Source organism: Telmatherina bonti, assembly GCF_933228915.1.
Source record: "Telmatherina bonti genome assembly, chromosome: 7".
Lineage (NCBI taxonomy): Eukaryota > Metazoa > Chordata > Actinopteri > Atheriniformes > Telmatherinidae > Telmatherina > Telmatherina bonti.
Window position 1 is genome coordinate 20,695,650 of NC_136625.1, and position 27,326 is coordinate 20,722,975.

A 27,326-nucleotide genomic window follows, 5' to 3' on the forward strand; every position below is an offset into this window, starting at 1 on the left:
TACTCCAGAATTAGATGTCTGTAGCAGCTTTAGATGTCTGTTGTAAAAATGAAAATTTACTGTGAATGTTTTGCTTAATTTATTGCCAAATGGACAAAAATAAGTTCTGCCTTTGGAGATAACATGTTGTATTCACATCTTCTCCACTGGAAATGTCACACACTGAAAAAAAAAAGAACATCAGTTCTTTTCAAGTTTTTATCTACAAAGAACTGCATGAGATGCCTTCAAGCCTGCATGGCAATGCCAAGGTCATACTGCTGCAAAAGCGGATTGAAGGAAAACTCTGGCTCTTCTTGCTATTAGAATATAATTGTTTTATGTAGGCTGAAATTCATCATCTTTACATGTCTATTGCACGCAAGTGGTACTATATTGCAGAAAAGCATTATTAAATTTAAAATTCTGCTCTCTTTCCCCATGAGATGCTACTTGTGTTATAATTTCTTGTTGGCCATTAAACAGATTGTCAGACTAATGATATAACTTCTATAAAACCTGACATCAGCTGTTGTATAACAACATTTTAAGCCTTAATGTGCTATAATAGCCACTTGATAATCTCTGCAAATTAGACTGTGCTAGAAGAAAAGTATGTAATCAAGTGTTATCTGACACTCTGGGACTACATTATGTGCTTCTTGTTCTTATTCTCCTTCATGAGCAGAATATCACTTGTCTCATATTTCACAATCTATATTGTAAAATGAGTCCCCTAATGAAAAAAAAAAAAAAACAAAACTCACACTCACACACACACACACACACACACACACACACAAACAATAGCTGCCTAGTTCATTAGTAATATGCTGTATCTGCTATAAGGCATACTGTACTTGTGCCTTTATACTCATGAAAAAATTGTGTTATTCATTCTTACAACCATCCTAGTTTGTACTTGTTGCCATAAATATCTCTATTTTGTAACTGAGAAAACTTCCTATGAGTGTAAGGTACCTTAAAGAACATATGATCATCAGTAGATGTGTTGGTCATGCTTTGTGAAGACGTGCCTCTCATTCCTTTATCTTTACACAGCAAACATACTTTCTTTGTTGATGACAGTTTCTGCATTTGGAAGAATGACATTACTTAGTATCAAACAGATGTATGGGTTAATACTCCTTTGATATAGCATTGTTCTAAACTGGACAATAATATTATTGTGAATTATTCCTGGATTAGCTAAATACTGAAAAAAAAACACTGCCTTCAAGGGAGAAAATCATGAACAAATTTCTGCACATGAACATGAGATGCTTGGTGCAGGATTTTAGTTTAGCGCTGAATCCTCTCAGCATCATCCTCTCAGCAATCATTTTAATCTTTGTGAAACATGAGTGTGCCAGTTAAAATGTTGGCATGTTAAGAATAGAAGTAGAAAGGATCAAACACGAGACGAATCTGTAGCAGTAAAGAGAGCAGAGCTTTAGAGAATCTGCGGCGAAGGCACACAGTGAACTCTAGTGGTAAATCTGGACACTCACAATGTAGGGTTTCAGATTTGCTGCCATCTAGTGGCCGCTGATGTGAAGCATCACTTTCCGATTCAAAAGACCTGACACTTCTATAAGCTGATGCAGAAAGGCTTCTCTTCCAGAAATAACCATTCATGTGGATGTTTCCACTTAATATTTCTACAGATATTTCTTTCTGGTAAAACTATGTTTTCCTCTTACAGTTAAGAATCCTTATGAATCTGAGAGAAGTCTGCCTGGTAGTAAATACATAATCAGTACTGTGTATACAACGCTGCTTTAAAATACACATGTAGTGTAGTTATCTTTCTGTTATAGTAAACCTCAGAGACAAGCTGAAGTCCTCTCACCCTCTCTTGTTTCCATTCCTATCTTGGCATTTAGGAGATCGTCACTGACATTTACTGTAAGATAGCCACAAGCATGTGAACAAGCTTTCCTTGCATTTTGTCACTGACTTTAGCACCCTTGATGGAATCTTCAATGCAAAGCATCTCTTGTATTTCTAAATTGATAATAATAGTGCATCTGGGAATACCCTCCTCTGATGCTCTGTGATTTTTATAAATGAAATATAATTAATATAGATGAAGCTGAATGTAAATCAAACTTCAGCAGTGTCTTTCTGTGACACTTTCTTTAACAGTAATTAGTTTATATACAAACTCCACACCCAAAGATATGTTTGTAAGTCTTTTTCTGTTTACATTTGATGCAACAACCTTTATAAAACACACATTTTTCTCTCAGGGCAAAATTTGATTTTCACTCAAATCAAATGGTTTCACCCAAAATATGGTTAACACCACTGACATATGTGATGTATATGCATCATGGTACTAAAATTCTAGTGGGTGAAAATTTTTAGCTTGGATATTGGCTGCCTTTTATTTAGTTCTATTGTTTTAGACAATTTGGTTTAGATTTCCAAACATTTCAGACCAAATACATAATATACTATGTTGTTTTTCTGTGCTTCTTTCAGTTCAACTGCAATAATTCAGCAGACATTAAACTTTACAATTCATGTGAGACGTTTAAGTGGACTTTATAGGAAATCCAAAACCTCCCTAAAGCAACACAACTGAATTTTTTCATTTTGGTGATCTCTAACAAAGGCTAATTCAGCATCCTTTGTGCATCCTGTCTCCTCTCAGAGCTCTCCCTCACCAGTTAAAAGAAGTCTGATGTTGCCTCTCGTTTTGTCTTTTGCTCTGTTATGCCTTTTTTCCAATTTGCTTGGATGTCCTCTTGTTTTTTTTTTTGTTTTTTTTTGCTAAATCTGTGATATTCTGATATCCAGTTGCTAGCTTGTGATGCCTGCTGTAAAGCAAACACAGCTGTAACATGGTACCCCAGGCAGGAAAAAAAGTGTGTTTTTTCAGTCTTGGAATACTACAGGGCAACGATGGCTACACGGATGTCCTTCAGGAATGTCAGTGTACCAGCAAAACAAGTCAGAAACATAGAACATTTAAGACAGGAAGCATTTGTATAAACAATAAGTTTTTAACTGTTAATATTTGGACTTTTTTTTTATAAGACCCACATTTTTTCTGCAGATGAGCATTACCACCCTCAGGTTTCATGAAGTACAATCTACAACTACCATGGATGATCCAGTCTCTTATTTTTAAAGCTGTATTTTAAATAAATAAATAATTAAAAATAAAAAGTATTTTATTTGAATTTGTGCTAAATTTTTTACCAAATCTTTCCTCCAGTTTTATAAATAAAACATATTTAGCGTTCATACTTCATGTCTTTTTAGCTTTTCCAGAACTGTGACATATTTTGACTCTTTAGCTTGTTTGTGTGACATATAGACTCATAACATTGTGCATGTGTTGATGGAAAAAAAAGCTCTGATGTGGCTTTATAATGTTACATAAACAGAACCAAGAAGACTGTCAAAGAGTAGCCACACACTGCATTCACATGCCAAGAGAAAACCTGAGATGTCAGGGAAAGAACAGAAACAACTTCTCAGACATTAGCATGGGGAGTTCAGTTTCATAGCTGCCGCACAAACATAAGCCTAGAAGTTTCCAAGGGAAAGTAAGCCAGACCTGGCAGGCAGGGCAATGTTCGAGTGGAGACGGCAGAGGTGACTGGACAGTTGCCACACAGCACACGTTCCCCGTGCTCCCCAGGACATTGTGTTCTCTGTTAAAGCAGTGGCACTCCATTTTTAACAGCTGGCCGTGTCTCAGTGCCAGACTGAGACACCCTAATATGGGTCACGTAGGTCACAACGTTCACTTTTTTTTTTCCTTTTTAGCAGTGTTGATGCACTGATAGATTAAAAAAGAAGTTGCTTTCCAAAGAATGTGTGTGGAATTAAAGTTTTGTATTAATCTAAAATATTTTCTCAACTTCTCATTTAAATTTATATGAGTGATTTAACAAAACCAGCAGGAATATTTCAAGAATAATTCAAACATTCCTGACTATTATATGATTATTTTTCTTGATAATACATACAATGACCTGGATAATTAGCAAATTATAAACATCAGTTAAATATTTTCTCCTTAAAAGAAGTAATGAACTAGATTATAATATGTTGTCATTTTCTGTGTAAACGTTTTCTTGATATATATTTCTTAATTTACTTCAGATAAGGTGGTTTTGATTTCACAGTCATTAGTGCAACAAAAGAAGCATGTTGACATTAGAAGTTCAAAGTTTCACTATTTTAAGGCGCTATCCCCTGCGCCATATATCAATTTACCTTTGCATTTTTTCCACTGTTGAAGTTCAACTGCAACGCCGACTGTAGTATCAAGGACAGATAAACGTGTAAACAAAAGCTGAATAATTTCCGATGTTTTATTCTGAGCATTTAATACAGTGGATACTTGTCGCCAAACATCCTGATAATTTTGCTGTCACATTAACCAAACAACTTTATATCATGCAGCAGTGGAGATTGCACAGCTGCCACCTTGTATGTAGTACACACATGCTGGCTCTTGGCAGAGAAAGCCTGAGGTAACTTTGAGCAGTGGATATGATGCTGTTACTTTCTTTGGCTTCAAATTCACTGTAAAGTCTGAGGAGTATAAACTTGATATTTGCTTTATGTCATAAGCCCCTGAGAACTAAAAGTCTGTTTATATCCCCCTGCAGAGTTTGACAATCTCAGTATACCTCTTACTGTGGAGCAATGAATGATACACTCTCACACTGCTGCTGTAGTCTTGCATTCTAGTTTTTTTTTTTTTTTTTAAACAATTTAATCTATCCATTTCATTTTCTGTGTTTAATGTTTGCCACGAATGAATGTCTTCTTGCTGCTTTTCTTTCTGTCTGTCTGTATGTTCCATGTTCCATAGCAAAAACAAAGCTGACTGTCCATGCCTGAACAGTGGGTGCACATTTGTACTGTGACCCCCCCCCCCCCCCCCCCCCCCTGCAAATGACCTACACTGTCTATCATCTGTTGGCATCTAAAGACAGGTGTGAGCGTATCTATCCATAAGTGATTGATGGCTGGTTTCTCTACCATGTGTTTCTGCCTCGTCATACTTACTTGGTCCCTCTGCTGTGGTCATATTGCTTGAGTTCTCAACGCCAAAAAAAATAAATAAATAAAAAGCAGCAGTATATGAAGATCTTTGAGGGTGTTGGACACCACAGCTCACTTCTTTCGCACACAGGAAAGAGATTAATGTGCAATCCTGTGTAGCGACTTGACTTTAAATCCAAGCTGACAGGGAGACTCATCTCCTTCCCTCACCTTACCTCACTCCATTGGTTGCTGCACCCATGGGCCCAGACTTTGGCTTTAGTCACTGGACTGTAATGAGTTTGGCTGGAGTAAATATGGTCCACTTTACACTCTGTGCTTCTGTTGTCAAAAGTATTTTATGGTGTCTTGAGCAGGCTGGATTCATCCTCGGTTCCATCACCCATGAATTTATGGGGACAAAATGAGTTTGGGAAGTTTGTAAAGGCAAAGTTGTCAAGAAATAGTTTGATATCTGTTTATATTGCCTGAACTGACATATGTTATTTCCAATAAATCACATATGACCTATTTTAATTTAGAGGAACCTGGATTATGGTCATATTACACAACCTAAGTTTAAATTGATCCCTTACTTTCTTTAGGAAGGTTATCAGTGGATGTTTTTGTCAGTGAGTAAGCATCATAAATCATCTGTGTCACCCATCTCTTCTTTCATCCTGAGGGCTAAACATCTCACAATAAAGTTCCCCTTAGCCAGCAACTATACCGGCTTCTTCTTGTTCCCCCTGACACTGACGTTACTGGCATTCAGGAGATAAGGAGGGAATTTGTATTGTCACATAGCTTACATTCTCAACTGTACACATACAAAACCACACAAAGTACATCACTGGCAACTGTGCCCTTTCCGACTCTCCACATGAACATCTCCATATAACTCATTTTAAAGTTGCCATTTCACTTCTGTTGTTTAAATCTTACATGATGACTGAAAAAATGGATCCTTTTTGGATGCCCGTGTACCTCACTTAAAACGAAGAACCATGTGTCGATTTGTTATGAGTTAATTATATTTACAGCTGAAAAAGAAGTGGTACAAGTCAATGAACATGTTCCTACTTGTCTTACACTCAGAGGAAGAACTGTGTAGAGTAATCATTTTGACACCTAGCAAGCTAATGACGAAGGTGGGCTTAGCACTTAACGGCTCTTAAATGTCTCATAGCCCAAGCGTTGCCAAGCCCCCCCCACCCCAAACACTTGAACCCTGCTGACGCAGGCTGACTATTTACATTTAGGCACACAAGCTCACTCTATTCTTAATACCATATTGAGAGGAGAGAAGCAGAGAGTTTGCTTTATAACAATCAGAGCTCAGTTTACTTGAGCTTAATGATTCACAGGTTTAAAATCTTTTTGTCTGATAGGTCATCTGTTGATTGCTGGCGTTTGATCTGGAATATTTTTCTGGATTAATTTTCTTTTGCTTTTGTTTTTCTTTTCGTAGAGCTGGCTACTATTTCTGAAAAAGTACTTTTGTCTGTTTCACGGACATTGTTGGTAATATTTTTTTCCCAAGTTGGTGTGTTAACGTGATTTCTTTAACATCTGGAAGCCATGAGTTCCTTGGTGATAAACGCGGCAGGAGAGGGCAATAGTGCAAGTTTTGACCTGATCCAAAACCGCATTGAATCTCTGAGCAGCAAGATGGACAAGCTCATCCACATTCAAGAAAAGGTCCTCAACCGATTAGATGGGATGTCTCAGGACATTGATGTCATTGAACAGGATATGGAGAATTTGAAGGTTGACAAGGAGGAGATCCACTTCCCACCCAAGGTGATGAACCAGACTCAGGTGATGGGGCGAGAGGTGAGGGAGATCTGTCAGGAGATGAGCACCATAATGTCGGTGGTGAACCAGCGGTCTGAACAGCAGGCTCTGAAGTTGGAGGGGATGGAAAAACTGGTCCTCAGCATGCAGCAGGTGATCGGCTTCATTGGTGAGATGGTGAAGAGTTCCAAAGTTATGGAGATGATGTTCAAAGGCCCAGCTACTCGGAAGGGCTCAAAACACAAAGACAGTAAAGGAAAAAAAGCTATTAAGAGGAAATCATCTACAGATGCACTGACTAAGAAATTTGACAAGGTGAGAAAAAAAAGTGACATACATATGTTACCATGCGTTGTTTTAATTTTGGCTTAATGTGATGGGACTTGTGTTCTTGCTGAAAAAGACAACTGGCTTTATGGTGTACACAAGCTTACCAACAGAACTTAGATTTTTCTTGCTGGCTGCCATCACAACCCACCCACTTTGATGAGCATGTAGTCTTGTATTTGTCAGTGCTGCATATAAACTGTCTTTTTTATGCTTGTTTTCCTGGCAGAACATATGAAAACGATCGTAGCATCAAAGCTGAGCAGCAGTTCTCTTGCTCATGAATGTGGCCTTGGCTTGTGTGTTCGCTTTATAATGTGGTGGAGAAATAGGTAGTCTCTTGGGTTTGGCATTTATAAACTTGCCAAATGCTTTTTTAAGGATAAAATAATTGATACATAATAATCAATGCATATTTTCTATTTTTAAGTATGGCTACTGAATAATAAAAATGACACTTACAGGTCAAATAACCGCATTTAACTCACGTTTATAACTTCTGGCTCTTTCCCCACACTGAGTGCAAAGTGGCCTTCTTGGTATGATGCCACTATTGGATCATTGGCAGCACAAGCGAGGGCCAGCAGGAGGCCTGGGGCGAAACATGAGTGGCCCGCTTTGCTTTTTTTTTTTTTTTTAAATCAGGGTCACAGTGTTTGTGGATTTTTTAAGTTCCCTTCAGTTTAGCATGTGTCAACATTTTATGATGAGTCAGACTTTTCTCCATCATTCCCAAGTCTGTTATTCTCACACACATTTCCGCATATCTGTTGTCAGACCAGTACTAGTGTTACTTTATCCATTTGTCCCAGTTCATTGTGCCAGACTTAAGGCAAAGTGCTTTATGTCACAATTAGCCCACAAAGCAAAATAGCAAACAGCCTGCTTATTTTCTTTAAGGGTTGTTGTTGCTTGTGCCTCACTGTGCACAAACATGCCTTTAAGTTAACTTTGCATTTTCGAAAACGTGACTCACATTCAGGTTTTCCTCAACTTAATTTTCCAAAATGAAGAGATCATTGAAATTTTCTTCAATATTTTGATGAAAAGATTCTTCCTGTGGCAATGAAATCCCCTTCAAATCCAGCCTAATTTTTTTTTTCCTTTATTTTCCATCATTAGGCAGACACCATGATAACTCTATAAAAAGGTCACTAAGTGCTTCTTGGCAGCAAAAGCATGGGTAGCACTTACAGACATTATCAAGCTCCTGTCACTTCTGTAGCTGCAGAGTTTGCGTCTCTCAGTAAGAGCTACAAAGGTGGTGCAGACTCATTAGAGGGGTTGTAACGTCCTATTATAACACTATGACATACATAGAAAAAATTCTATCACTCAGTTTTTTATGTATTAAGTTAAACTTGCCTGACTGAAATAATTAAAGGTTTTGATTGAAATACTATATGAAGATGATTTTTTCAGTATTCATGACCATTCGTCAGTCTGATTGATTCACGGCTCAGGTTTCAGGGAATCTTTGTTATCGTCAGAGTGCCTGTTAAGTGGTTGCTCCATCTTTTTCCACATCCAAAGGTGTGAGATTGTCAACATGTAACGTTAACATGCAGTCGCAACACGTCATCCTCAGTCTCCCTATTAGTGGTTTGAAGCTTACTGCTGTCTCTGGGAAAACACTGCTTGAAATATCCCCTCTGCTGACAATCACATTCAGAAACATATGTGAGACACAACATTTTCAACACAGGTTTTTTCCATGCTAACCTGATCAGAATGTGTTTGGGGAGTATCCTCAACCTCAGCTGAGAAATTTGAACAACAACCCTGAGTTGCATGTAATATTTTCCACTCAGGGTCAGCAATGCATTCCACTGCAGAGCGCGACAAGTGATAAGCTATAAATTCACTGTCCTGCTGCCGTCTATCCATCAGCCATGAATAAGCAAAGGCATGCTATTATACAAGCCAGTTTGTGTGCGGTGACATGCAATAAATGTGCCTATATAAAAGATGAGGGTTCAGTTTGGGGTGGGTGTTGCAGGGTTAGTGCTTTGTATTACTTTGTCTTTAAAGTAAAGTTTCACTTATTAAAAGTATCATTCACTATTTTATTTTATATTAGTGTGCTGTACATGAGCCCAAAGCCAAGACATCAACATGTCCCTGTTGAGTCTTTGATACATTCTTTTCCTTTTATCCGTAATAAAATATATGCTCTCCATTATATGTGCATTCATATAACCCTACTAAGCATTTCCATCTTGTCTTTTCATTAGAAAACTACCTCTTTTAAAGCCAATAAACGGAAACAAGAGATAACTTCTGCATGTGAACCCAGTTCTCTACATTCTTCTCACAAGATAAAGCCCCATGGACCAAAGCATTTCCTCGCCTCACGTAAATGTGGAAACTTTGTAGGTTTATCCTGCTTTGTAGACTGTATGTAATGTTGAAATTGTCTTTTTATATACTTTTTTATGTGTGCGCTTTTGCATTTGTGGCTTAATGCAGACTAGTGCCTTGTTCTATATGTTGTGATCTTAAGATGCTGGTTTCATATTGTGAATATTATTACATTGATTTTTGTTTTTTCATAAAAAAAATCATACAGCATTGTGAAAGAGATAATGCCCGGACAATGTCTATGGTGGTCTTCTATTTTAGTTTTAGGATTATAACTTAGATGAATTATTTATCTTGGGCAAAAATGAACAAAGGCAAAGGCAAAGCTAAAACCCCAACATTCATTCAGCAACTTTGTTTTTTTTTTTTTTTTTGAAGATTTACAATTTGATTTGAGGAAATGATTAAGGTTGCTGCCTTCATTGTTTTTTTTTTGTATTTCACAGTTAAAAGACCACAAAGACAGAGATGGGATAGACAAGGCCAGTTTAACTCAGAGGAGTCTGAAAACTCAAAAGAAGAAGCCCCCAGATGCAGCAGGTGCAGTGACCCCCTTGACTTTACTTATATGTGATAGGGACAAGTGTGTTTCATGAATTATGTATATATATATATATATATATATATATATATATATATATATATATATATATATATATATATATATATATATATATATATATATATATATATATGTATTACGGAAGATTACAGCAAGCATTGGGTTTTGGTTAGTTATGTAGCTTGTTTTTACAGAAACCAAGGCGGTCACACTGAAATGTCATGCCAACTTCTGTATGTTATATAACAAAAGAATATTCAGTTTTTCCTGCCTTTTAATTCAAAGGAGAGCTGTGACCAACATTAAAAGGCAGTGAGGGACTAAATCTGAGTTCTGTGTGGACTTCATGTAGATATGTCCCTGAAGAAGCAGGCTCTCCTTCTCGAAGAGGTTCAGAAACTCAACAAAGAGAATACAGATAAATTAGGCCAACATCTAACACCCCTGGATCTTGAAGCTGGAGCGTCGCCTAAAAATCAGCAGGGTGATTCCCCAGCTTGCAACCTGCTTGACTACCTGCATGAAGACACCCAAGTGGCGGTGGCCGGAAAACATGAAGATGGAGATTCAGGTAGTGAGCACAAGGTTGTTGATGAGGAGCCTGAGGGAAAAGCAGAAGTACCAGAAAAAGAAGCTAAGCCCAATGTGGAGGAATTAGAGCAACAGAAAGAAGAAAAGCTCAACGTTCCAGAGGAAACACAAGAAGACAGTGTTTCTGCAGCTAAAGTCTCAGAAATCCCTTTTCCCCTCGAAGATGAAAAGGAAGAGATGGCTCCCAGGTATTGCTGTGTTTAATTCTTATTAAGACGGCAAAAATCAGGGAATTATTGCAGTTTATTTTATAGAAATGTAACCTGTAACTATATTTTAACATATGTGGGGTTGGACAGTTATGGTGTAAAAAAGTTCCTTTAAGGATACCAAAAATTATGTTCTTCTCTAAGGTTAGGTGCACACCAGAGCAAAACCAAACAAATAACACACTTTAACTGTTATCCACAGTGACTACCACAAAAATTCCACAACAGAAATTGAGCTGGACCAGATCATTGTAAGCCAGGAGGATCTTGTAGTGGAGGAAAACATGAAGAGCCAGGTGCTGGAAAAAGAAGAGGAGAAAAATGATGATGACAAGGAGGATGAGGAGAACCTTGAATCGGAAGGATGGGCAGTTTTTAAAGCTGATGGAGTCGAATTCCAGTTGGACCTTAAACACAGGGTGGAGAGGGAGAGGAACGAAAACGATGCTGAGAAAATCAATGATGATGAAAATGATGATGTTGAGCGGTTCTATATCGGTAAGTCACAACCTGTCTATTCTTTAAAGTGGGTGAATCTTGTCAGTTAAAACTAATCTCAAAGTAAGAGTACCAAATGGTGATTTCTCTACTTCTGTAATTTGCAGAATAAATTTCATTTAGTTGTTTCAATAATTCTACAGTTTTTAAATATTAATTAATGCACTGAAAACGTTTGCTTGGCAACAATGAAATGAAGTAAAAGATGAAAAGTTAATATAAACACTTATTGTTATCCTTTGTGAATAATTAAAAAAAAAATCTCATGATGTAAACACAAACAATGTGTCACATTGTCAAAGCAAGAAACCTGCTTGAAAACATAATTTACTAAAGTAAAGGCTGCAGGGAATGGCCAAAGAAGTTGTAAATAGTTATTTATGTGAATATCACATTTAATTCCACAATAGAGTTACATAGATCGATGACTTTTACCTGAATAGTAACACAAACAGGTGAAGGTCAAGCCTCTTCATTTATGCAAAAAAGGAAAATTTGAGCTCTTTGAAAATAAATTGTTCCAAATTTTTGTTGTTGTTCACTTATATTGATAAAATTAAGTGAACAATGAAAACAACACTGTAACAACTGTGAAACATGGGAGAGGTTTTATCTTTTTGTGAGTCTGTTTTACTGCCTTTGATACTGGAGGCCATGGATGCATAAAATAAAACATGGCATTTTTCACAGGCATTTTGCAAACTCAGTAAGCTTCACTGTAGGACTAAATTTTAGTTTTCCAGCGGGAAGATAACCTTCAGGGTATGTTTTTTTCTTCCAAAAGTCTGGTTCAAAATAAAGTCATAATGCACATCTCATTGAAAATCTCTGAAAAAAGTAGAAATCTGCCATTTCAGAAATGAAACAAGTAAACTGTAGCAGTGGATGGGTAGCAGCAACCACCAAAAGAAGGTTAAAAAGCTTATAAACATTTGTTAATACTGCCAGAAGATGAGTCACCAAATAATATTAAAAGTGGCTAACAATTATTTCTGAAGTTGTTCCTGACCTTCTAATGTATGAATTATTAAAAACAAATGAAACAAACAAAAAATTAAAATAACAACTAATAAAAAACAGTGCCACAATATTTTACTTTTAGACATCTATACAGTGATGCCTCTCTTCATTTTTAATCTTATTCGACTTATTATTTATTTTAAATATTTCATAAAAGATTTATAAAACAATATTTTTTATTTATTTTAAAATAGCTCACTTAGTTTCTTTTCCTGATTATCACCTATAGAAAAACTTAGTAATTACAATGTATATCTAAAATTTTAAATACTTTAATTTATTCTTCAATGAGTGGCAGTGCCTCTTAAAGGGCTAATTTGCAAAAAAAATAAATAAATAAATAAAATAAAAAGAAAACCCTCACCTATGTATATATACAAGCAAGCAGTCTGTTCACTGATGTTAGTGCAACAGTATTGAAATTTGGCAGATTGTTTCACACTTTTGTACTCCTGCAGGATTCAAAACAAGTGGTGATAATTGATGCCCCAGGCTTATAAAAAAAAAAAAAAAAAGAAAAGAAAAATACACACACAAAAAACAAACAAACACAAACCTTAAAACTAAATAAACCAAAAAGATCCAACATGCCCAGTTTACGGTCAAGTTATCTCAGCAAACACCATGTAGATACATTTACACTGAAATGGATCTAGAAAGGGGAAAAACTGCGGAGAAAATGATCAGTCTTGGAGTGTGATGTATTATGTGACGTTCAGTAAAACCCAGTTGCTCCGCTGTGACACCTAAACAACTGTGCCTGTACTTGATGTTTGTTTCAGAGTGTTAGTACACAATGTGCTAACTTGATTATGACACTTTTAAAAGCCTTGCAGCTCCTGATTATCAGCCATGATTGTATGTTCTCACATTCCCCATAACTTATCAAAACAGATTAAATCTTCTCTCTTGTCTCCCCATCCTACTTTCAGACACCACTCCTCCTCCAATTGCTCCTTTTAATCACCGCATCGTGTCAGCCAAGCCCAACCAGATAAGGAACTTCTATACCATCAACTGGCAGGAGGTCCTGGGCGGGTGAGTATCACACCTCTCCCCCAAAGCTCCATGAAATGAGAAACAAATGGGCCATTGATGACAAGCTGATCTATTGCAGATCAAATACAGTAAAAAAGAGCCTCTCAATTCTCCATTAAAGCTTAATTGTGTACCCCCTCATGCCCCCCTCCTCGCTCCTCTGTGGTTCATAACTTCAGAGTCATGGAAGTTATTTTTACTTTCGAACTGACTGGTATGTGAAACTGTATCCTCGATGCCAGCTGGTAGCTAATCACTAAGTGTTAATCCAAATCTTCAAAGAGAAGCTGCAGGCCTGCTCAGATTTAATAAAATAACAGATTAGGCACCACATTCTCCAGAAACCTTACCGTCTGAAGAAAGATCAGTTTTTGATTTGTCATGGGTAAATGTATACTTTGCAGTCACTGTCTTATTTCAGAACTGTTTGTACAGAGTCGGGACATGTGAGCTGAACTGAGAGAGTGTGTGACTTTTACTGTGCAGCCGCAGTAAAATGGATTCATCTCTCCAACTCTCTTCTAGGGGTCGCTTTGGCCAGGTACACAAATGTGTTGAGAACTCCTCAGGTCTCACATTGGCAGCGAAAGTCATCAAAGCCAGGAGTCAGAAGGAAAAGGTACGGCACCTGATATATGTTGTCATGACAATGAATTAGTTTATTTTAGTAACTTCCGTGAAAATGAAGCCACACAGTAAAAAAAGGCAGGGGCCCAGTTACAGTTTTTAGTACTTCCTAGAATGACACAAGGCTACTCTTGGAACAGAGGCAGAGGGAATACTTCTCACCAAGGTGAGAAATATTTGACCTAGAAGAGAAGATGCATAGTCTGTGAGAGCAGAGAACAGCTGAAACCTCTCATCGTGTGTCCGTGTGTGTGCTGGTCTGTCTGTGTATTTGTCTTTATGCGTTGTGCATCTGTGTGTTTTTGTCTGCCTCTGCATCTGTCTGTGCTTGTGTTTTTGGTAGGAGGTGGTGAAGAATGAGATCCAGGTCATGAATAATCTGGACCATGCCAACCTGATCCAGCTCTATGCAGCTTATGAGTCAAGGAATGACATCATCCTCGTACTTGAATAGTACGATCCTCCTTTTATATTTTCACTTCATGATTATTATTTTTAAATTAATTTGCTTATATATTGTCCTAAGGATGTATTAGTCCTACGGTATTTATTTTCTATCTTTTAATGAATAGTTTTGTGAATAATTTTTGTTGTTGGTAGTGTTGGTATTTTTGAAATAAAAAAATTTGAATTCAAAGCATTTAAGTGCTGGTTGAGTGGTTAATATCTTTTATGCATTTGTCTTTAAAATTAGTGTCGGTGGAGGGGAGCTGTTTGACCGAATTATTGATGAAAACCACACTTTAATGGAGCTGGATGCTGTGGTGTTCATCAGGCAGATCTGTGAGGGCCTGCAGCACATGCACAGAATGTCCATCCTGCATCTTGACCTAAAGGTGGGAAACACACACTAACAATTCTTGATAAATAAATAACTTTTTGTGTTAGATACATTTTTTCAATTCCTTTCTGGCAAAGAAAAAAAGGCAACAGAGTAAAGTTTATTAATGTAATTTTCTTTGAGGAGATGAACAAAAGTTGGGTTCTTTGAGAATGAAATGCACATAAAGGATGGTGGAAGTTATTTCATACTCTGGTTTTTTGTTTAAAACATAAAAGGAAGGATGAAATCAGAACATGTTAAAGTTAAATGAGTTAACCACTCCTCCAGGGGTCTGTTGTCTTTCAGCAGGATATCGATTAGACATAAATGTGACAACACGAGTTAAAAATAGACAAAAAAAACCCAAAACAAAGTTAACTGTTTAAACTGGTCAGTAATAAGCTTTTGTCATTGTAAAAAATGTAAGTGAGCTTTTAAAACGACTGAACAGAGAAAAAGTGGAGACAGGCATACAAAGGTTTTACATGGCTCCTCCATTTTACTGTTATGCAAGTTATTTTCTGTTTTTCAATAACTTTGGGAATTTTCATGGAATATTCAGATAATTTACATAAATTTTGTTTTGCGTTTTTCTCAGGTATTTAAAAGGCAAATTTATGTTTTTAAATAATTTTAGAACAATGTAATTGTGATTTATTTCAGACAAGGAACTAAATATAAATCAAGTTTAATATGATGATTTAATCAATTTAAAATAGTTCAAATTGATTAAGTTTTTGTTTTTCTTTTCTTTCTGACCCTCCAGCCAGAAAACATTCTGTGTGTGAACAGAGCAACCAACAAGATTAAGATCATTGATTTTGGTCTTGCCAGGGTGTAAGTACTGACATTTGCTTGTTTATCAACAGTTTTAGTGACTGATACGACCTTGAAAATGTAAAATACCAACATTTTAACTTTTAAAATCACATCATCTTCTAGATATAAACCCAGAGAGAAGCTGAGAGTGAATTTTGGCACTCCAGAGTTTCTTGCCCCAGAGGTCATCAATTATGACTTTGTGTCATTTAACACAGACATGTGGAGTCTCGGTGTCATCACATACATGCTGTAAGTAAACACACAACATGTGCATGTAGGCATAAATTCATTCTGATGATTTCCTCTTTTCCTGTTAGTCTGAGTGGTCTGTGCCCGTTCCTCGGTGACGATGATAACCAAACTCTAAACAACATCCTGGCCTGTCAATGGAACTTTGATGAACCTGAATTTGTGGATACCTCAGAAGATGCCAAAGACTTTATCAGAAGACTCCTCATTACAAATAAAAGGTAACGACTTTCTGTCTCTGTCTGACCTGTGCTGATGTTATCATATAGTGAGGATGTGAAATAAAAAACTAAAAAAACTGCTTGTGTTTTGTCATCAGTTGGAGGATGGGAGCAAGTGAATCGTTAAGACATCCTTGGCTTTCTGACCCTGTTCTTCATCATCGCCTCTATACAAAGGTAGATCACACAGAGATGTGACAGAAAAACATTAAAAAATCCTCCAGTCAGAAAAGGTACCAAAATAATAACTCAAAATCTAAGGTATATGATTCAATTTTTTAATTTTTTAAAGTTCCTGTACAGAAAATAAATTATCTTTGAAAACAAAATTACCTCCATTGTATCCTTTACAGAATTTTAAAAAAAAAAAAAAAAAAAAAAAAAGATTATTTATGGAATATTTTTCTCACTTCTTTTTTCACAGAAAACAATGTGCAGATCACGGCGATCATCATGTGTTCCACCCACTGATGGTTAAGGTGAGTCTGAAGATCTAAGTATGAACACTTCTACTGAAGTAGATCAGAATAAGAGTCAGTGTAACCTACACAGTAATGTTTTTTATCCACAAGGGGGAAGCATGTCTCAAATTTTGTAGTGAGCAGCAAAATTGAAGAAATGTGATAGATGATCTCGATATTTCTTTTTAGAGCAACACATTGATGTGGTGGCTCCAGCTGTGGCTACTTGGACCAAGCCCTCTGTCATGAAAATCACCAAACTTCCTGTCCATACACCTGGTCATGGACTGAAAATCTGGCCCTGTAAAACCTTTCCTGACATGTAATCCAGCTTCTTGTGTTAATATTACTAAACCAAGTTCAGTTGATCACAATTTAAACCAGGTATTATAATAGTGCATCATGCTGTATTTAACAAAAAGCATTTTTTTTAAAGGATGTAATCATTATGCTTGAAACACAAAAAATTAGTAAAAAGACTATGTTGCTCATTTAGTTAATTAAAAAAATGCCATTTAAGTTTTATAAATATTAAAAATGTTCAGTAAGCTTCATATTTAAAAGACTAGGGCAATGATTTTATGGCAATTTAATAAGGCAATAGTGTTCTATTTTCTATCATGTGACATTTGTTTGTTCAAAAATGGTGCTAAAAGTATGTGAGAAAGCTTTGACAGACACATACTTGAGACAGACTGTGTGCAGCCACCTTGGCATTGGGTGTTGAAAAAGCACAACTTTCAAATGACTCTAGAGATTTTTTTCCTTTTGTTTTGTGCCAGCTAGAGGATATTTGCCTCTTTAAAGCCATTGTATGAAAGTAAGAGAACAATCATGTTATGTCAGTGCATCTCTGGAACTCTTTTACCCTTCTCAGTTATAAATATTCCTTTTGAGCTGTAAATAGGCTACATTGAACAACTGATTTCTATTGATACAGGGCCGAGGACATAAAACTACTGGATGTGTACAGTGTGTGTGGACAGAATGGAATTTGTGTGGTTTGCGCCAAAACAAGTAGTTTGCACACTTTTTAATATAATTTATTTAAACAATGACAACACACAAACTAACTGTGATGGACAGACATGTATGGCTGCCGTTCTTCATGTCTCTTGCACCGGCTTATGTAGATAACACATTGTACCTGTAGAGAAGCACTTCGGAAACACGGCCTATGTCTTATCAGAAGAGTGTGTCATTGTATTTATTGTTGCATGACTTTGTGTTTGAACAGCCACTGAAGCTTAACCATGACCCACATAGTAACTATTTTATAGATTTTTTTTTTAAACTGCTGTGTGTGATACGAATTGTGGATGTCTGGCTGAATATAGAAAATGCAGATGCTTCTTCCACATAGCAAAGTTATCTTTGAAATGCCTTCTGTGAAGGCTCACCGACTGAATATGTTGCAATACCAACCTATTATCGCTAAACTTATTAGAGCTACATTTATGTAGTCTAGTTTACCTTGAAAACGAATGTTATATTGATTGTTGGAACAGTTATGGCTAGAAAATTAAAACTGCCCTCACTGAGTGTTTAAACAAAAACCGAAAATCAGCATGTGAACTGTAATTGTGAAGTGTGTACACACCCATAAAATAAAAATTCCTCTGAAAAAGTTTGCTTCCTTCTGTTTCTATTCTGTATTTTTTAATAAATATAAGTTAAAACTAAATGTAGATGTTGGTTTTTAAAAAAAAAAAAAAAATTTAAATTTTAAATTTTAAAAATAAATCTCTCTGTATAGAATAAAGCAGGTGTAGGAAATGAATGAGGATTTCTTTGTGAGAAGAAACCATCTTAGATAATGTGATATTTTTCTGATTTTATTTATTTATTTTTTTATTGTCTTCACCCATCTCACATAATTGAACGTTTAAACACGCAGACACATGGTCTTATGAATAATCAAAGCAGAGCTGAATCCAGAAGCTTAATAAAAAGCATCTGAAGAAGCCAGTGTGTGTAATGCCGTCACCTGAGAAAATAAACTGTGTGAGATGGTGATGATGTTGAGAAATGGAGACAAATATACTGAAAAAAGGTGTGTGTGAGGTTATTCTTTCTCTATAGACAACAAAGTAATGGCTTGATATAGAGGTTGTGTCCAGTTCAAGCTATTTTCCCAGAAAATACACTCTTAATTTTAAGCCTGTTCTATTTTTTGTAAAAGGCTGTAAGATCATATTTTACAGAACCCACAGGGTTAGTTGGGGATAAGTGCAGACTGCATGAGGGAAGTACTATGAGAGAAATATATTTAATTGTGCAGAAATACCAGTAAAGCAAGCTGTCCAACCAAATAGCATAGTGCACCACTTTTACTGTACATCTACTTATTTTGACAGAGTTACAGCCATAAAATTTTCAGGGTTGAAAAAATAATTCAAGGTTTTTATTTACTATACATAGCAGCTGAGATCCAAATAGTGAATCCCAGACAGTGATAAAATAGTCACATGAGAAAAGTCTTCTTTAAACATTCAATCACAGAAATATTTCTGGAAAAAGCTATTTTGATGAAAAATGATAGAAGTTTCTATGTACAACAATGTTAGTTGGAATAGATTGATGGCACTTTTAAGAAAATTAGTTCAGAGAAAATAAAAATGATTTTATTTAAAAATTTTGTTACTTTTTGTTGTTTTGCTAGAGATTCAAATAATTAAATTTTAACCTCACCTGGTAGTCTAACCATTTGGGGATATCAGTCTTGCAGTAAAGTTATCTCTTCCTACAATGATGACAACAAAGACCTCCCTCTGTGACTGACTGACAGGATGATCTTTGCTTGCCATTCCGATACCAGACAACATATCCAGGAGTCCAAAAAATTCCAGTTGATTTTCATCACATTATTAAAGGAGACATTAGGTCTACAGGACTCTGCAAATTCCCTGCAGATTTGATCAGACTTTTATGTGTTCTTTGACCAAGAAAGTAAAGTCTTTCAGGCCTGAATTAACTATTGGATGTTTTTTTTATAGTCTACACAGATCCTCATCTCATCCTACTGAAGGCTTTGGGCAGCTATCTATGTAATATGTGTTGTTGCTCCATGGTTTGTTGCAGTAAATGAATTAATACCTCCAGGTGCCAACCTTGTGTCTTGGAAGTATAACTCCACAAAAATCCACCTTTTTGGTATGATGAAATAGTTTAGTCTTGCCTGACATGAGGATAATAAAAAAGCTGTATTTTTCATGGCGATTAATTATGTGTTAGAGAGAAACTAAAAGTCATGTGGATAAAATCTACAGAAGTAAATTAGAAAACTATCACCAACCTCTCTAGTTTCCTTGGCTACCATCAACATTAAACAGACCATTGCAACACTTCTCCTGCTGTGGTATACATGTTTAACACAAATATTTTTTCTATGTATTATAACTCTCTAAACATAGAATTTCATTTTTTTCCCCAACACAGACTTAGAACTGACTGTTTTGTTTAGTCTACTATTTATCTGTTTTCACACATCATTTCATTTTAAGGACATGAAGGGTTTCATGTAAGGGATGGTTCAGAGAGAGTTCATACATTCCTGTTTCACAAACCCAGGCAGAGAGAATCTGAGTCAGATAAGTCATTACCCTGAACATGCAAGTCGCTCAGCAAAACAGGTGAAACTGATTTCTCCCAAGAATTTCTGCTGCAAAGCCTGAGGGTTGGAAGCCAAATGCAAGCTCTCACTCTATCCATTGTCCAAGGCCCTGTTTAAAATGGTGAGAAATTCAATTTACGAGGAGAAAAAAAGAAGGACTGCAAGAGCTGCCCCTCCACCACGCTGCCTCACCCTTAAGTCCCCTCCATCCACATCTCCAGAGGCGATCTCGAGGAGCCAAACCAAAACCAGATGGACTTATTGGACCTAAAGATAACAAATAGTGCTTGAGTTCCTGTCAGTTAGAGACCACCAGTGCAAAAAAGCCTGGAGTGGAAAAAAAAGTTTACTGATGTACTTAAATCTCTGTCATAGTCCACAAAATATAATTAATACTGACAAGCATTAGATTAGAGTAAATGTGAACAACCGAGGAAGTAGTAGCTGTTGTCATTTCTCTGTTTTTTTTTTTTTTTGTTTTTGCACTGTAGTTGATCACCGTAATAAAGGGGGCTTACATTTTACTGAGCTGCTGCCATGCTGAGTTTGAGCAAGTAGTCCATCGGTTTTCTTCTGCATCTCTAGGAGGCATACTCCCCACTTTGTCAGCTGATATTCTTACCACCCACACACACCCAGAAAGACAAGACCAAGTGAGAGAAAAAGACAGAGTGACCCCAGAACTTCTCAAAGCCTCCCCTTTAGATTGACCAAGAAAGTGTCCTTTGTAACAGGAGTTTCCTGGATGTAATTAAAAAATATTGGCTCGTGCTCAGAAGGGAGGAGATGGGGCTCAGGGTTGAGGGAGACTATGTGAAGGGTAAGATTCCCTTCTCGGCTCTTCGTTTCATGTAAGAGCCCCTGGAGCTGGCCCTGTCGTTTGTCCAAACAAGAGGTGCTCTCTCTCATTGGAGGTCCAGGGCGAGGACCAGGGAGTTCTCAGGGCCTTGGGGCAGGTGGTTCTGATTTGTGCAGGGGTGGGTGAACAGGCCACATTTATGTTCAGTTAATAGCAGTACACGTGTCGTCACGTCCAGTGGTGGGAACATGCTGTGTGAGTGATCTGTTTTTTTATACTGCTGAGCTCAGCTGCCAATAAGAATCTGAATAACATTAATATCACTGTTCTTATATTACAGCATGACTATTTAAGAAACTGTCATTCTTACCAACAAAAAATGACTTCAGTTAAACTGACTTTTGTTCAATTCAGTATGCAGTTTTTCTTATTGGAGGGTTATTCTGACATAATCAATGTATTCTGGTATTACTGGCATGACAGTGTTCTGGCATTGTCGCAGTGCCATATTTTAACTTTTGCATTTAATCTGGTTTTGTTACCACAGGTGATGCTGCCATTTAGCTCAGTTTTTCTTAAAAAAAATATTCAATTTATAAAATTAATTTACTTCTTTTCAAAATTTTGTATGTAAACACAAAGCAGAATTCTGAACAGGTAAATTAGACACAATAATATATTTTAAAAAAGTGGCATCTTGATCTTGCTTCCATAATCATTTTGTAAAAGCAAGGAGGAATTCTGATGTCAACCCAGTTTTCATAAAACAATTCCGTTTTTTTCTCAATGGTATTGATTCAGATTGATTTGAATAGTAAACCTTTAGCACCTACTTTGTTTTTCCGTATACTGTGTTGGAAATTGTGGTCAAATGGTTAAATGTTTGCTTAATAACCTTTCATGATTTTGTTTCTTGTTGTGTCACAATCATTCACGTGACTTTTAGCAAATTCCCTGGTCTGTCCTGTGTCGTTTAGCGAAGAATAGATTTCTTTTGTCATTACACTGTCATGAAGGTCTGGCTGACAAAGTGCTAAACTGATGTCTTTCTGTAAGGTTTTTCCATCTATGAAGAGTAACCAGATCAATTACAGCGTGACCACTGGCTCATTGGTTGCTGTCTGACCAAAGCCAGGCTCCTGTGATCATTTAGCAACCTAAACATATGCTAAAAAGTATGTTGGTGATAAACTTCTATCATTTGAAAATCATGAACCATGGTTGTTCAGTAAAAAGTGTTCAGGTGTCATTCATCAGATCTGTATCATGCTTCAAATTTGTCATGCAGGTCTCAGACAAATATTTTAACTAGTAGTATGGTTTTCACTCAGTCAAACTACCTTAGAAACAGATGTGCACCCTCTTAGTTATGTTAAATGAATTGCATTAGGGACTGATGGAGCAGAAGTAAAACTGGGGGAGCATCGCAAATGTTGCTGCACTTACATGAGATGAGAAGAGAAGGATGTGAATTTGGCAGAATGAAACATCAGACATAAGGCCTTTGAAGTCAGAGATACTTTTCACAACATTAAATATCTACTATGAGCAAATTAGGGCAATTTTTTTTATTGGTTTATACCAAGGGTGCACATAACTGAACCAAAGAGACAACCAAAGAGATGACCAGACTGTCATGTCTGTGGGTTTTGGTCTACTTTTTTAAATCTAGTAATTTTGAGTTCTTTTTCCCCTGTTTTATTTTGTAATTCCTCCCCCTTGTGTTTAAAATTCTGTTTTATTTCCTGTTTATTGACTCACCTAGTTTTTATTGGTTACCCACTCCACCTGTTACTCATTGGGTGTCTTCAATTTATGCACCCCTTGGTGTCAATAAGTGATTGTCAGATCATCTGTTGGGTTTTATCAGTTTTCTTCTGTAGTCTTTTAGTTTTTATTAGTCAACAAATTCCTGCTTTCCAACTGTCTCCTGCCTCTTTGTCTTGCAATTGGGTCTTCACATCTGCTGCACTATAACACACACACTGCAAAACATCTACAAATAAACAACAACAAAACCTAATCCCAAGAATCACAAACTCTGAGAACATTTTTCATTGTCTGTTAATGTAGCTTTGTCTGGGTGATTTGCTTGTTACTGTGTTATTATTCTTATTTTTCTATCCTCAGATTTACCTTTTGGAATATTGCAGAATTTACTTTCAGTAAAACCAGAATCAGCAATGTGGAGTTAGTCTGAAACTGTGCTGGATTTGTACATGCTTGACCTGTTGGTGTTGAATAAAACTGTTGTCACATACAGTATTAGTTGCCTGTCACTGTAGCAGTTTGGAGCTGAGAGAGCAGCTCACCTGCTTCTCTCAGTACAGGAAGTATCCAAATAATTGGAATAATGAATACACTCCCTCCCGTGGGCTCACCATCTGCGGGAGGAGCCGTAGGGGTCGGGTGTAATGTGAGCTGGGCGGCAGCAAGGGGCGGGGACCCTGGCGGTCCGATCCCCGGCTGCAGAAGCTGGCTCTAGGGACGTGGAACGTCACCTCTCTGGTGGGGAAGGAGCCTGAGCTTATGCGCGAGGTTGAGCGGTTCCGACTAGATATAGTTGGACTCACCTCGACGCATGGCTTGGGCTCTGGAACCAGTACCCTCGAGAGGGGCTGGACCTTCTTCCACTCTGGAGTTGCTCATGGTGAGAGGCGCCGAGCAGGTGTGGGCATTCTCATCAGCCCCCAAGCTTGGTGCCTGCACGTTGGGGTTTACCCCAGTGGATGAAAGGGTAGTTTCCCTCCGCCTTCGGGTGGGGGGACGGGTCCTGACTGTTGTCTGTGCTTATGCACCGAACAGCAGTTCAGAGTACCCACCCTTTCTGGGGTCCTTGGAGGGAGTGCTGGAGGGTGCTCCTTCTGGGGACTCCATTGTTCTGCTGGGGGACTTCAATGCTCACGTGGGCAATGACAGTGAGACCTGGAGGGGAGTGATTGGGAGGCATGGTCCCCCCCCTCTGAACCCAAATGGTGTTTTGTTATTGGACTTCTGTGCTCGTCATGGATTGTCTATAACGAACACCATGTTCCAGCATAAGAGTGTCCATATGTACACCTGGCATCAGGATTCCCTGGGCCGCAGTTCGATGATCGACTTTATAGTCGTATCGTCGGACCTGCGGCCACATGCCTTGGACACTCGGGTGAAGAGGGGGGCGGAGCTGTCAACTGATCACCACCTGGTGGTGAGTTGGCTCAGGTGGTGGGGGAGGAAGCTGGTCAGAGCTGGCAGGCCCAAACGTGTTGTGAGGGTCTGCTGGGAACGTCTGGCTGAGTCCCCTGTCAGAGTGAGCTTCAACTCCCACCTTCAGCAGAGCTACGAACATGTCCCGAGTGAGGCGGGGGACATTGAGTCCGAATGGGCTGTGTTCCGTGCCTCTATTGCTGAGGCGGCCAGCCGGAGCTGTGGCTGTAAGGTCGTTGGTGCCTGTCGTGGCGGTAATCCCAGGACTCGTTGGTGGACACCAACAGTGAGGGATGCCGTCAAGCTGAAGAAGGAGTCCTATCGGGCCTTCTTGGCCTGTGGGACTCTGGAGGCAGCTGATGGGTACCGACGGGCTAAGCGGCATGCGGCTTCGGCTGTTGCCGAGGCAAAAACTCGGGCATGGGAGGAGTTCGGCGAGGCCATGGAGAAAGACTTCCGGACGGCTTCGAGGAGATTCTGGTCCACCATCCGGCGGCTCAGGAGGGGGAAGCAGTGCTCCATCAATACTGTGTACAGTGGAGGTGGGGAGCTGCTGACCTCAACTCGGGACGTTGTGGGTCGGTGGAGGGAATACTTCGAAGACCTCCTCAATCCTACCAACACGTCTTCCGATGAGGAAGCAGAGCTGGGGGACTCAGGGGTGGACTCTCCTATCTCTGGGGCTGAAGTCGCTGAGGTGGTCAAAAAGCTCCTTGGCGGCAAGGCCCCGGGGGTGGATGAGATCCGCCCGGAGTTCCTTAAGGCTCTGGATGCTATGGGGCTGTCCTGGCTGACACGCCTCTGCAGCATCGCGTGGACATCGGGGGCAGTACCGCTGGATTGGCAGACTGGGGTGGTGGTCCCCCTTTTTAAGAAGGGGGACCGGAGGGTGTGTTCCAATTACAGGGGAATCACACTCCTCAGTTTCCCTGGTAAGGTCTATTCAGGGGTCCTGGAGAGGAGGGTCCGCCGGATAGTCGAATCCCGGATTGAGGAGGAGCAGTGTGGTTTTCGTCCTGGTCGTGGAACAGTGGACCAGCTCTATACCCTCTCTGGGGTCCTGGGGGGGGCATGGGAGTTTGCCCAACCAGTCTACATGTGCTTTGTGGACCTGGAGAAGGCATTCGACCGTGTCCCCCGGGGGCTCCTGTGGGGGGTACTCCGGGAGTATGGGGTACCGGACCCCCTTGTACGAGCTGTCCGGTCCCTGTACGACAGGTGTCAGAGCTTAGTCCGCATTGGCGGTAGTAAGTCGGATTCGTTTCCGGTGAGGGTTGGACTCCGCCAAGGCTGCCCTTTATCACCGATTCTGTTCATAACTTATATGGACAGAATTTCTTGGCGCAGCCGAGGTGTTGAGGGGATCCGACTTGGTGGCCTCAGGATTGGGTCCCTGCTTTTTGCGGATGACGTGGTCCTGTTGGCTTCATCTGGTCGTGATCTCCAGCTCTCGCTTGAGCGATTCGCGGCCGAGTGTGAAGCGGCTGGGATGAGAATCAGCACCTCAAAATCTGAGACCATGGTCCTCAGCCGGAATAGGGTGGATTGCCCTCTCCGGGTCAGGAGTCAGGTCCTGCCTCAAGTGGAGGAGTTTAAATATCTCGGGGTCTTGTTCACGAGTGAGGGAAGGATGGCGCGCGAGATCGACAGACGGATCGGTGCGGCGTCTGCAGTAATGCGGGCTCTGCGCCGGTCTGTCGTGGTGAAGAAGGAGCTGAGCCAGAAGGTGAAGCTCTCGATTTACCAGTCGATCTACGTTCCTACCCTCACCTATGGTCATGAGCTGTTGGTCGTGACCGAAAGAACGAGATCTCGTATACAGGCGGCTGAAATGAGTTTCCTCCGCAGGGTGGCCGGGCTCTCCCTCAGAGATAGGGTGAGGAGCTCAGTCATCCGGGAGGGGCTCAGAGTAGAGCCGCTGCTCCTTCGCATCGAGAGGAACCAGTTGAGGTGGCTCGGGCATCTGGTCAGGATGCCTCCTGGACGCCTCCCTGGTGAGGTGTTCCAGGCATGTCCCTCTGGGAGGAGACCCCGGGGAAGACCCAGGACACGCTGGAAGGATTATATCTCTCGGCTGGCCTGGGAACGCCTCGGGATCCCCCCCACAGAGTTGGCAAATGTGGCTGGGGAGAGGGAAGTCTGGGCTTCCCTGCTTAGGCTGTTCCCCCCCGCGACCCGACCCCGGATAAGCGGCAGAAGATGGATGGATGGAGATGGATGAATACACTCCAGCTAACTCCAAAACAAAGCAAAAAATTATGTCTGATGCCTCCAGGAATTTCCATGTATTGACAGACTATCATTGCAGTAACAGTCAGCAGTTATTGGTTTACTGTTTCAAAATAAAATCTGTTCTCATAAACGATGAATTCTTAACCCATCATCCATTAAACTATATATTTAAAAAGCAAAACAGGAAAATTAGCCTGTTTTCAGCCTCATGGCAATGCTTGTGTGTTTGCACTTTTGTTCACAACTAGGACTGAGCACGTTTCCTCCTGCTGACACTCACACACTTCTCGATTGACTTTTTAGGAAAGAAAAATCTTGGGAAAATCTCTTCCAGAACTCCCCTGATAAAAATCTCTACTTGAGGCTGTGCATCAGACTTCTGTTTTCTCCACTGATTTGTTTTATAGACGTATTTAGCACACTCAGGATGATTCTCTGGGTTGGTGACATATTGAAAGAATCACCCTTTTTGTTTTCTTTTGTCATTTTCCCTCTGCTTCTTATTGACACAACGCATGACATAAAGGTAGAAGTCAACAGTGATCCATCATAAAATCTTGAATTTTACAAGGCTCATCTGTCTGCAGATAGTTTAGCATCCGAGAAAAGTGATTCAGAGGAGTGAAGTCCATTTTCTGCAGGAGCTGCACTCTTGCAAGGCATACTTTGGGTTCTCCAAGTGACCTTGTGTTATATGATCACACAGACCCACAGTTTTAGGTCCGTGCATGTTTTGGAAAACCATACCAAGACTGTGCCAATGAATCCTGTTCGCAAAAACCTTTGGCAACAAAGCAGACATAAACTTTTTCTGCTCCACTTGGACTTTATCTTGTGCTTGTCACACATCACTCTAGCTTAAAAAATCTTTACACTGGCTACCAGTCAGTTACAG

General features: G+C 39.2%; 1 protein-coding gene across 2 annotated transcripts; it reads left to right on the top strand.

Annotated features, from left to right (window-relative positions):
- The first annotated feature begins 6,220 nt into the window (after nucleotides 1–6,220).
- mylk4a (myosin light chain kinase family, member 4a) lies at nucleotides 6,221–18,219 on the top strand. Of its 2 annotated transcripts, XM_079243584.1 has the most exons (15): nucleotides 6,221–7,104; nucleotides 9,351–9,488; nucleotides 9,924–10,017; nucleotides 10,392–10,818; nucleotides 11,042–11,337; nucleotides 13,290–13,395; nucleotides 13,921–14,014; nucleotides 14,366–14,475; nucleotides 14,717–14,858; nucleotides 15,612–15,682; nucleotides 15,788–15,916; nucleotides 15,985–16,137; nucleotides 16,236–16,314; nucleotides 16,562–16,616; nucleotides 16,788–18,219. In XM_079243584.1, exons 1-14 carry the CDS (start codon nucleotides 6,574–6,576, stop codon nucleotides 16,613–16,615), a joined length of 2,424 nt encoding a protein of 807 aa, XP_079099710.1. In that variant the 5' UTR covers nucleotides 6,221–6,573; the 3' UTR covers nucleotide 16,616; nucleotides 16,788–18,219. The 2 variants fall into 2 exon arrangements, with proteins under 2 accessions (XP_079099710.1, XP_079099711.1); XM_079243585.1 differs by lacking the exon at nucleotides 9,351–9,488 and having other exon boundaries at nucleotides 6,222–7,104.
- Nucleotides 18,220–27,326: the final 9,107 nt, after the last annotated feature.

Excerpts from the sequence above, each read along its gene's own strand:
- mylk4a (XM_079243584.1), top strand. The coding sequence starts at position 6,574 with ATGAGTTCCTTGGTGATAAACGCGGCAGGAGAGGGCAATAGTGCAAGT. Across the intron at positions 10,018-10,391 it reads GAAGCCCCCAGATGCAGCAG|ATATGTCCCTGAAGAAGCAG; the intron begins GTGCAGTGACCC and ends GACTTCATGTAG. Across the intron at positions 13,396-13,920 it reads TGGCAGGAGGTCCTGGGCGG|GGGTCGCTTTGGCCAGGTAC; the intron begins GTGAGTATCACA and ends ACTCTCTTCTAG.